General features: G+C 36.5%; 1 protein-coding gene across 6 annotated transcripts in view; it reads left to right on the top strand.

The window, feature by feature from the left end:
• USP6NL (USP6 N-terminal like) overlaps positions 1-12,533 on the top strand; it is a 151,951-nt gene that overhangs the window by 80,524 nt on the left and 58,894 nt on the right. For all 6 annotated transcript variants that reach the window (XM_055296512.2, XM_055296516.2, XM_063610073.1 and 3 more), the window contains 2 exons: positions 3,938-4,005; positions 6,042-6,124. In XM_055296512.2, coding sequence (XP_055152487.1) covers positions 3,938-4,005; positions 6,042-6,124 — 151 coding nt within the window. The remainder of the gene's footprint in view (positions 1-3,937; positions 4,006-6,041; positions 6,125-12,533) is intronic.

The raw sequence follows: 12,533 nt of genomic DNA, 5'->3' as shown, positions 1-12,533 counted from the left end.
ACATGGTGAAACCCCATCTCTACTAAAAATACAAAAATTAGTTAGGTGGTTGGCTCACGCCTGTAGTCCCAGCTACTCGGGAGGCTGAGGCAGGAGAATCGCTTGAACCTGGGAGGTGGAAGTTGCAGTGAGCTGAGATCATACTACTGCACTCCAGCCTGGGCAACAGAGTGAGACTCGGTCTCAAAAATAAAAAAAGAAAAAAAATAAAGTAGTTGATCTACATATTTCTGCACATGGTTTTATTTTTAATAATAGGAACTTTTTCTCCAGCTACAATTGTTTTAACACTCATTACTCTTTAGTTACTGTAATATTTTGTCAACAAGTGGTATTGTATTTCAAACCACATTTTTCCAAATAAACTTATTTATGGATTTGTCATGCAAGGAGAGCATAAACATGTGGTGTGAATTTTTGGGATAATGTCCTGGTTAAGTTTTTATTTGATAATGATGTGACATAAGTACCATCCAACATAGCTGCCGTTGTTTATAGGTGCCTGGAACTTTGTTCACATTTGCACACAGACACAAGACAGCTGTTGATAATCGTTTGCAGTCACTGTTTTGGGGCACACTGTTGGTTCTTTCAACAGAATTTCTAAATAAGTAATCAGAATGAAACCAAAGGAAGTATTCTAGTGTAATTCTTGATAAACTTCAGACCAGATAGTATGAGCCATAATTTAACTATAGCAAACCCTACATAAGGATACTGCTTCTTGCTGTTTGCCTTGCAATGCAGATTTTAAAATAATGTCTCTAAACTGAATATTGGCAAAGATTAACATTTTCATTTAGTTTCCTCAAAGAAACAGATTTGGCTATATTTTCTAAAATGCGTTTGGCTTTAAATTCACTCTCCTTTTAGAGTACATACCTTAATATTATAAAATTTTCTCCCCATGGGAAAACTCAGGGATAAGAAATTTCTAAGGGAGTTTAAAGATGGAGAATTTATTTATTTGATTTAGAGTTAACTGTTCTGATCACTTTAAAGTACGTTATACTTCTCCCAAAAAATGAGGTTGCAATTTAATCCAATTCCAACAAGAAGTCCAGTATTTCCGAAAGTCTCTATAGACTGACAGTGATCTATGTAAAGCTTTATATTTTATCGTTTGCCACAATGACATTTTCTTGGGATACATTGCGTCTTCACCTCTCAACCCCAGTCGTTGCCTTTACACTTTTAAACTTTTCATTGTTATGTTGGAAATATACTTGTGATGCCTAGGACTGGTAGCAGGAATAAGGGACTGGTATAAAAGACATTCCAATAAAGCATTCATCTATTGAATTTGGCCTGATTACTAAAAAAATTCATGCTTTGCAGTTCTGATAATAGAAATGGAGTTTCATAAGTAGTCACATTCTCTTAATTTGAATTTAATTTAATTTTTTTTTTTTTTTTTTTTGAGACAGGGTCTCACTCTGTCACCCAGGCTGGAGTGCAGTGGCACGATCTCAGCTCACTGCAACCTCTGCCTCCCAGGTTCAAGAGATTCTCCTGCTTCAGCCTCCTGACTAGCTGGGACCACAGGCAAGCACCACTATGCCCAGCTAATTTTTGTATTTTTAGTAGAGATGAGGTTTCACCATGTTGGCCAGGCTGGTCTCAAACTCCTGGCCTCAAGTGATCTGCCTGCCATGGGATTACAGGCGTGAGCCACCACACCCAGCTTGATTTTAATTTCTATTAATTTGCTTTCCCTATGCTTTGGTAGATGTGTGAGTATCATGTTTTAAAAATGGGCAACAGAAGAGGGAAAAAGGAACTGAGAAAGACTCGTAAGTCTAAAATAGGATAGTGAATATGTATATCATTGAGTTGATTATCTCAGACTTCTGTTTGCATTAATTCCGGTGAAAAGCTGAACAACTCATCTGTATTTTTATTTTATTGAATCATTCCGTTTAGTTATTCACACATCCCCCAAAGGAAAGCATATTCACATTTTGTAGTTTAACTGGGAAAAGCAGTAACACAAACATTTTTTTCCCAAATAAGCTTTTACAAATTTACAACTTCCCACCCTGTTGTTTTTATTATTATAAACAACCTTGTGCTTATTTGATGATCTCATTGGCATAAATCTATAGAGGCAGTAGTGCTGGGTAAGGATATGTCTGTTTTCAGATTTTTTTACACATATTATCAAATTACTTTCCAGAAAGATTTTATACATTTATATGTTTATCTTCATTGTAAGGAACTGCAGTGTCAACATTGTTGTCAACATTGAGTATTATCAGTGCATTTTTTGGTTAGTCTGAATAGGTGCAAAGTGTTATTTTGGAACTTGTATTTCTTTAGTTACTAATGAGGTTGATTTTTTTTCTATGTCTTGGTTTTTCATTTTAGATTTTATTTTTATCAGACCTATATTTGGCTTAAAGATTCAGCAATCTGTAAGTCTTATTTTGAAAATAGCAGACTCCTGTATTTTTCACTGCCTGCTCCATGGAAGTAAGCACTCTCCACTGCCCTGGCTGATTCTTTTCCTGTGTGCCTCCATTGCACTAGGTAACATGCCAGTATTGCTGCTTCGTGTGTCTTCCGTTTTTGGCATTTCTATTGGTTTCTTGCTTTGGAGAATGAGGATTTGGTTTTCCACCCTGCACCCGGCTCTGCTACACACATGCATGTCCCTTCAACTTTCAGGGATTTGGCTTCCTTTACTCAGCTCCCTTGTTTTTAACCCCACCTCTCCTTAGGAACCACCATTTGCTTTGAGGAGGGGATTTCAAGAATCCCTATAGTTGCTATTTTAGTGGGGTTTTAGGAGAAATGGAGGTAAAAGCATGTGTTCCATCTGCCATCTGTAACTGCAAGTCCTTTTTGATGTCTTTAGTAATCATTTTTATAAAGTAGTAATTAAAATTGTGGGCTGTGGAGTCAAGACTGTCTGGATTTGAAAACTGTCTTTGCTGTTTATTAGCTTTATGCCTGTGGACAAGTTGCTTAAAATCTCTAAGCCTCTTTTTTATTGCGGTGTAGGATTCATAATGATGCCTACCTTAGAGTTCATGTGGTAAGGCAGGGTAAAGTGCTTAGCACAATATTTGCCACCTGGCAGTATCTTACTATCTGCCAGGCACTTAATAAGAATGCAGTATAGTTGTTACAGTTGTTACTGCTGTTGCTACTTTTAGGAATTTCTTGCTCATAACCTTTGCCTAATTTTCTGTTAGAATGCTTTTTTTTTTTTTTGGTAAGAGATGCCTTTAATATAGTCTGTTATTGATCTTTTAAAAAAACTCACGGTATATATTCATACTATTTCATGTTATGATCTTGACTTTTGTTGTCAGAGTTATGTTTTTGAAAGTCTAATGTTAATAAGGATGAAGGGGGTATGTGTGTGTCTGTGTGTGTGTACACACACATATGTATGATAAAACCGAAGTCCTAGAGACGGGTTAGGAGATTGTTATAGCAGTTGAGGCTATTGATAAAGAGAACTGAAAGGCTAAACAAAGACATATTTGTATCATGTAAAATAAATATTGTATCTTGTGCTAGTTTATTTTGTGGAGATCCAAGTTCCTTCACTTTTTAAAAGCGTTTTGAATGTTCGTTTCTTCTACCCAAGTGGGCTTCATCTGAAAACTTAGAGCTTTCAGTTTCAGTTTCTACTTAACATCAATTTCTATGAAATTTTAGATCCAAAATTGATTCATGAAGGATAAGATTTATCATGTCCTAAGTTTATGCCTTAATGAACTTGCTTTTTTATTGGGTATTACATGTATTGCTATTACAAAGTTGTAGTTACAAATACTTAATTCATCCTTTTATTTGATTTTGTTGATTTGTCATTTTAGGCAGTACTCATTTTTTGTTTTATTTTTATTATGTCTTAGTTTCATAATTAATTAACTTTACGATTCTTTCAATAACAATTCATCTAAATTTGATGTCTTCTCCGCAGATTCAGACCAGGATGTAGCACTCAAACTTGCCCAGGAGCGAGCTGAAATAGTTGCTAAATATGACAGAGTAAGTATCCATATTTACACTTTGAGTGAGTTTTATTAGAAAAACCATATAAATAGAAATGGATTTGCTTTTTGGAGGGCTTAAATTACAGAAGCAGTTTGATTACTTCATGGGGACATAGAGATCATCTTCTCTGACTTCATCTCCTGTCTTTCTTCATCCTTTTCTCCACTTCAGTCTGTTACTGTTCTTCCAGCACACCGGGCTTGCTCCTGCCTCAGGGCCTTTGCACTGGCTGTTTCCTCTACCTGGGACACTTGTGTCCTGGATATCCTCATGCCTCATTGCCTCACATCTTTCAGATCTTTGCCCAGATGCTGTCGTCTTACTGAGACCTTCTCTGACCTCCCACCTCCCTGTTTAATGCCCCTGCTTCTACCCCCAGCACTCTGTACACCTGCCGAGACTCTACATTCTAGGCAGGAATTTCTTTTGTTTGATTTACTTTTGTATCCTAAATGCCTAGGACATTACCTGATTCACACTAGGCACTCAATATAATACTTGACTAAGTTAAGTATATGGAATTACATATCCATTGCGTTAATAATTTACATCTGCTATTATAAATTTAACATGGATCTTAGATTTTGAATTTATACATGTATAATTTCCATTAGCGTTTTATCCTTATGTTGGTATGGAATCTGTTTTTGATATTATAGAAAATCACAATTATTGACAATTGACATACCTCCTTATACCTTACCCCCTGAGGTCTATAATGAGTCCTAGCAGTGATTTATAAATGTCATGTTTTGTATTTGTATCACTTGCTTGTAATTATGTATCTGTTCCTTTTGATGATTTGTGAGGATAACAGGAGATTTAATCATAGAAAGCCACCTGCACTGTGCCCTGCTTCCATGAGGCATACAGGTGGTGCTCAGCTTAGCAGTTATGTTCCCAGAGTTCATTTTTGGAACATCAAACACGGTTTCCTTCATTGTGATGAGGTTTTATTGTAGTCCATGAAAAACTTAGTTAACTTATTTAACTGCTTCACTAATTTAAAACCAGTGTCACTCTCATTTATTCCTGCTTGTGTGCATTTTTTTCCCCACACAATTAACACAGGCCAGGCATCGTGCTAGGCCTTGGGGATTCATAGACAGAAGTGAGTGGCAGCAGTCCTTGCCTACAGGATGCTCACAGTGTACTGAGAGGAGAACACACAAGCAGACAGATGGAGGTGTCCACAAGACAGTTGGGAGTTTGAGTCTAAAATTTGAGGGATTGGTATAGATAGTTATATTTGGGGTTTCTTCACTGATCAGTGTTAGTTAATAGCCTAAGAGTAAATGATACCTAGATTAAGAAGAGCAGCAGGCTGTGGACCGAACTGTGGGCACACCATCAGTGACGAGTTACCCATGAAAAAGCCATCAGAAGAGTTGATGGGGCATGAGGAGACCGTGAGAGGACGACGTCACAGGTGTTGGGAAGAGGGAGTGAGCGACACTGACAAGTACACTTCAGAGATCCATTAGATGAGGCCTGAAGAGCATCCAGCAGGTGTCTGACTGCTGGAAGGTCATTTTTTGACCTTGGCAAGAGTAGTTTCAGGCTGGCATAGCTGTGAAGTAAAGAAATAGACGAGGAGCTTCTCTGCCTGCTTCTCTAAGGAGTTTGCATAAAAAGGCAAAAAAAAAAAAAAAAATTTCTTTCTCTGAGACGTGTTTGGTCTAGAACTGTAAGGTTCGGCAGTTTCTTCTTGAGTGGCTTTCTCATCCCCATCGCTCTTCTTTCCTCATCAGCTTCTGCAAGGAACCCTGGCCTGATCCTGGCTCAGCTCCGCGTCAGCTGCTGCTGACACACAGCATCTTCCAGAGTCATAACTGGGAAATAGTGTTTATCTTGCCAAAAATAGTTGGGTTTAAAGGGGGAAAAAAATGTTAAGGCTCGTAATGCCTCACTTCCAGCTCTTATTTTTAATAATACATTAAAAATAGCTCTTATTTCTTCGTCCTTTTATTTAAAAAAATTATTCAGTTTTATAAACTCTGATTAACACATTTTTTTGTGCCTTATTTTAGGGACGAGAAGGTGCAGAGATTGAACCTTGGGAAGATGCCGATTACCTTGTTTACAAAGTCACGGATAGATTTGGCTTTTTACAGTAAGTCACATAGATTGAAAGCTTACTTTTTAGATTATATTGTTTCTGTGGTCACCTATTATATTGATTTTCTTTATTTTTAATATAATTGTTGTGAATAAGGAATCGTCTTACAATATACTTTTTGGTACTAAATTCCTGTTTTTTTTTTTTTTTAACAACTGATTAAAATTTAACTGTTTAAGATATAATTTTTAATATTTTTTGCAATTTAGTAAGAACATTAAGTGCAGTAGGTGAGTTATATTAATAATTCGAGTTAAATGCAAATGGATAATTTGTATTTTAAAAATAATTATAAAACATTTCATTCTATACCAGTGCATTTTAAAAATAAATAGCAATTCAAACTTCAGTGTTATGCAGCCTAAAAATTAGCCTTGTAAAGAAATATCATTCATCTTCCTTATAGCTATAAATGTATTCATAATATTGCTTCTCAAAATTAATTCCATTCATCCTGAATATGTTATATAAGGAGTTGACAGAGGTCTAGATCACATAAAGTAAAGTAGTTAAAATAATTTGGATCCTTAAAAACATCCTGCACATGATATGAATCTGTCTGTTCTGGTTCTGGTATTGTTTAATCAGATTCCTACAGGCTGGAGACTTCTATTCATCTTTATACTTTAGTTCCATACAATTTAAGGATTAACTAAATTTTCATTCAACTGTGCTCTTTTCCAATTTCATTTATTATAAATAGGAAAAAAAGCCAGGACTTTTTATTTTATAATACGTGATTAAATTTTGAAGGAAAAACATTCGTTTTTTGTGTAGTTCACAGTAACGTACAGTCCTCTGACCTTATTTTCTCCTTTTTCTTTTTTTGAGTTTAGAATTTATTTTGTTGTATTATGTTTTTCTGAGAGTAAAACCAACCAACCAACAGACAGAAACAGTTCCCGGAGCTGGAGAATATGTGCTCTTCTTGTGGCTTTGCTGTTCTTTGGTCATTTAGCCATTTTGTGCTTCATTTTTAAAACAGGAATTGGTTTACATACTTTTTTTATGTATCTTCAGGTGTATTTGAGGCTTTGAAAAAGTAAAATATAAGAATACTTTATAAAGTTCTGGACAAATATTAAGTGTTATACCTAATGCCATTAGCTATCTGAAATGTTCTGAGTAGTTAGAATCAGAAGACTTTGTTTCGTTTTTGTAGAGACAGGTCTTGCCCTGTTTCTCAAACTCCTGGCCTTAAGCAATCCTCCCACTTCTATAATCAGAAGCCTTTGAACTTCACTAGAATAACAGCAGTATTTAACCATGATGGAAATACTGTTCTTAAATTAAACTTCCACCCCTACTTTTTTAAAAAATCAAACTTGGCTATGCATGTGACAAGAAATGATTGCATATTTGGGTGGGTTAGTGTGCAGATCTGGGGTATGAAGGACAATTTAAGCATTAAGACTGTTAACACCAGTGGGTTCCAAACTTGCCTGCACATTAGAATCAGCTGGGAAATTGTTTAACTAGATTTCCAGGTCTTTCCTAGATTTTGATTCAGAAGATAGGAGGCACCTCAGCTGATTTTGACCTTCCCAAGTGTTTCTGGTGAGAATGAACCACTGTACTAGATTTTTTATTTTTATTTTTTAAATCATAAGATGGTCCAAATATGGTATAAAATACATATGGAAACCTGTGCATTCCAAAAAGGATCTATTAATTACCTTAATTTTCTTTTCTTATTGCTTAAAGCAACATGAGCTGGGCCCTAGAAACAAGAGGTACTTTTTTTTAAACTGGCAAATGCTGTATTTGGCTCTTTAGCATTATGGATTCCCATGTAAAATTTTAAGTGCACAAGTACATTATTAACATTTAAACACACCCATGTGATCACACATACACAGTCCATTAATTTGGGGGAATTGAAAACATACCATCAAGTTAAAATGAATTTTAAGAAAAAACTACATTCACAAATCTGAAAGGTATACAAAACTGAAATTGTAAAATAATGAATGTGGGTGCCAGCTAAATTTCATGAAATATGCCTGCAAATGTGGATCTAGTGATTTGTCCACACTTGTGATAGTTGGGTGGGAAGACGTTCCCCAGTGAATGCATCCAGTCTCTCTGACTCTTGTCTATTGAGAAGCATTTCTAGGTATAAAACCGTGTTTGAACTATTACAGCCATGAAATAAATGATTCTGACCCAGGAGCCTAGTCTGTATTTGGCAATCTGAATACTGCAATCAGTTCTTTTGTATTTGTTTTTTCACTGTCTGTGCTAAGGTCCATTTGGCTCTAGTGGGGAAAAAGTGCAAATATTTATTGTGCACTTACTGTGTGCCGAGCACTGTTCTATGCTCTTTACATGGAATAACTCAGTTATTTCCCTGAAAAGCTCTTTGGGGTAGGTACTGTTTTTGTCTTCCTCTTTTTAGGCGATGAAACTGAAGCACAGAGGTCAAGTTACTTGCCCTCGTTGTATTGACAGTGAGCGTCAGCTCTAGGGTGTGGACCTTGGCAGTCTTCCTGCAGAACTTGCATGCTGAACTGCTACAGTATGCTGCATGTTGCTGCTTTCTTGTATTTTAAATAAGAGAAATACAGAACAAGTGCTTTGAAATGCCTAGAGAGTTAAAGGGGGAAGACGAGGACCTAAAGAGAAGGATACTGTTTGCAATGTACACTGCTATTGAGATATGTACTAAGATAGCTAAGCTCACCGCTTTTTAAAAAATAAAGTAGATTGGTACTCATTCTCATACTATCACACTAATTTTATTTACTCCATGATGTGGTTCTAAAACAGACAACACAGATGAACATAATGAAGCATAGAAATGGATATTAGGGTAATGTCAAGCCTTAATAAATTTCACCAAAATCAGTGATTTTTAGTACAATGAGTAGTTTAAGTAAAACATTTTCTCCAGACATTGTTACTAGTGGTTTTTATTGCTTGTCACCACAGACTGGAGTTTTATGCACTATTGAATAAAATCGCTTGGTGTAAACATTTAGATATTACTCCCTGTCACACCTGGTTCAAAAGAGCATTTTTTTGTACTGTCTTACTTCTGTGTAATTTTTGATTCATTCTGCAATGAAATTGGGTTTTAAGTGTCAATGTTAATACAATAAAATGGCAAAAATAACTTTGCAACCTTTGTTGCTTGAGTTTATATCTAATTACAATTTTAGAAACTTAAATTACCTGTTATTATATGTGGAGTGACAGTAATTAACAAATATAGAACAACTTGATTTTGGAATAGATTACACAATAAATATGAAAGCTGTTGCCAAACCAACTGAGCTCTGCCAGATGAGCAACCTCTTTGTTTAGTACTCAGCAGTGAGGCATTCTCCCCAGTGTGTGCCACGATGGAGTTAAAGCTGGAGAATAGAGAAACAGAGCTTGTTTAAGGAAGAAGTTGGAGAACTTTAACATTTTAATCAAAAATAGTCACTGCTAGTCTACTTAACAAAGAATGTTTGGTATTTGGATAATGATAGATAATGTATTTAGGTCACAAGTTATTAATAGAAGAATTAGAAGGAAGTCATACCAGAAATAAAGAAGATAAAATTAATACCAAGCTTCAGATTTTTAGCTACTTATCAAAATGTGTATGTTTATAAAAGCAGACTCTCTGTAGTTTACTATGACTGTATAAAATGACTGTATATGATGTGCAGAATAAAGGTGTGTTTGTTTTTAAAGAGTATCATTGGCCGGGCGTGGTGGCTTGCACCTGTAATCCCAGCACTTTGGGAGGCCCAGGTGGGCGGATCACGAGATCAGGAGTTCAAGACCAGCCTGGCCAACATGGTGAAACCCCATCTCTACTAGAAATACAAAAAATTAGCTGGGCATGGTGGCGTGCTCCTGCAATCCCAGCTACTTGGAAGGCTGAGGCAGGAGAATCATGTGAACCCAGGAGATGGAGGTTGCGGTGAGCAGAGATCACGCCCTTGCACTTCAGCCTAGGTGACAGAGCAAGACTCTGTCTAAAAAAAAAAAAATATATATATATATATAAATAATATATATAATATATAATAAAAATATAATATATAATAAAAATATTATATATAATAAAAATATTATATATATAATTTTGATTACAAAGGCTTGAGAACTCTTTCTACCAATCCTGTAAATTTTGACTGGCTTAAATTTAAACTCAGATAAAATTTACTTTAAAAACAAAAATCAAATTTAAGCAATAGTCAACTGATTAGTTTTAACAAGTTAACTTTTAAGTTTCCAAATGAAAGATCATGTTATAGTTAACATAAATACTCCACCTAGCTGTTGAGAGGTTATAGGCACATAAACTCTAATTAGTAATACTTTCAAAGTTTAAGAGTAGATGAACAATGTGTCCAGTTAAGGTCTCTCTCCTTCCAGAGATGGCTGTCTTATGGTTTTCCCTTACTGTATTTCTGTGAGATATAGGTACTTGCTTTCAGCTTGGTGTTTTCTTAAAGCAGCCTTTAGGTGCTCTTAAGCCCTAGTTCTCTAAAGCAGGGTTTGGCAAACATTTTCTCCAAAGAGCCAGATATGAAGGATCTTTGGCTTTGTAGGTCATACGGTCTTTGTCACAACTGCTCAACCCTGCTGTTGCAACATGAAAACAGCCAGAGACAATACATTCATGGCAGAGTGTGACAGCGTTCCATTAAAACTTCACAAAAACGCACAGTGGGCCAGATTTGGCCTATGCACCATAATTTGCTGACCTAAAGGAATTCTCTGCATTCACCCAGATTGTGGGCCTTCTTTTTTCTCCTCCACTTGAAGGATATTTAGGAGGCAAGGTAAGGATGCATCCATGCCTGCAGGCATGTGTTCATCCTCCTGTTCATATCTTCATTCAGCACCGTTTACTGAGCTCTTCCAGCATACCAACTTGCGTATTCTGGGCATTACAGGGAGCTCTTGGTAAGCAGCAGCAGCGTCATCCTCAGAAGGGTGTGAAAGTTAAGCATATGCCGGCACAGAGACTTGAGGGGGAAAAGCTCTGTGGAGATTGGTATGCACATAGCAGATTCTCCACGAAAAGTTTTAGACATGGAGAAATCATGCCAGAACATCTGTATAGGAAAGCTGGACCACATATTTACTCTCTCATCCATCTGCGAGGTCTGAAGACTTTTTTATTTTTAATCAGTTTCGTTTCTTCTTGAGAAACGTTTTCTCAACCTCCATCCCTTTTCTTCATATACTCCTGCATGATCTGAGATCTTGTCTGTCTGAAGTTGAACCCACTGAATTAGTGCTAAACATCTCTCTTTTAGGCTGAGTGACTCAGTGAAAGTGTTAGTTGTATTATCTGTGAAATGAGAGATTTGGACTCTCTGAGATCTCTTTTGGCTGTTATTCTTTTTTGTTAGTTTTGTGGCTGTAATAATTGTTCACCTAAGGACTCCTCAGAGTAGAAAAAGAATGCCTTTGAAAATACCGTACTGGTGAATACGCTCTATCATGCTCTTCAAGATGGTATATTATTTGATCTCAAGAGAAACTAAGGCAAGAATATAGTGTTGCCAAAACAGTACTACTGAGAAAGCTACTCAAAGTGCATGACTTTGTTTATGGATAGCATGTGGTTTTTATATTACTGACAGTTAATACAAGAATCTCAGAATATTTTATATTAGAGATGATATCACAAATATACTGTGTCAGAAATGAATTTGATCTTTTAGTGTATATTTAAAAAACAATCTCTTGAAATTTTGACAGTGAAGCATTCTTTTTTGTTTATTATTACTATTTTTTTTTTGAGAAGGAATTTTGCTCTTCTTGCCCAGGCTGGAGTGCAATGGCGCGGTCTCAGCTCACTGCAACCTCCACCTCCTGGGTTCAAGCAATTCTCCTGTCTCAGCCTCCCAGGTTGCTGGGATTACAGGCACCTGCCATCATACCCGTTTAATTTTTGTGTTTTTAGCAGGGACGGGGTTTCACCTTGTTGGGCAGCCTGGTCTTGAACTCCTGACCTCAGGTGATCCGCCTGCCTCAGCCTCCCAAAGTGTTGGGGTTACAGGCGTGAGCCACCGCACCTAGCCAAGCATTCTTTATTGTACTGAATAAAGTTTTCTCTTTAAATTCACAAGTCTGTTGGAGGCAGTTTTTTCCTTATGCTATTTTTTTTAAACAGTCATTGATTATAGACCATAGTTTGAACCAAGAGTGGAGGTGGTGGTCTAAAACAGAGGGTGGCAAGCTGGGGCCTGTGGACCAGATCCAGTTCACCACCTATTTTTGTAAAAGTTTTGTGGGAACAGAGCCACACTTGGTTTACGTAGTGTCTGTGGTTGCTTTTGTACTACATCATCAGAGCTATCGTTGTGAAAAAGATGGTATGGCCCAGAAAGCCTCAAATACTTACTGTTTAAATATTTATTTTGCTAGAAGAAGTTTGCTCACTCCTAGT

Source organism: Symphalangus syndactylus, chromosome 10, assembly GCF_028878055.3.
Source record: "Symphalangus syndactylus isolate Jambi chromosome 10, NHGRI_mSymSyn1-v2.1_pri, whole genome shotgun sequence".
Classification (NCBI taxonomy): domain Eukaryota; kingdom Metazoa; phylum Chordata; class Mammalia; order Primates; family Hylobatidae; genus Symphalangus; species Symphalangus syndactylus.
Note: the sequence above shows the minus strand (reverse complement) of the source record. Positions and strands in the feature narration are given on the sequence as shown.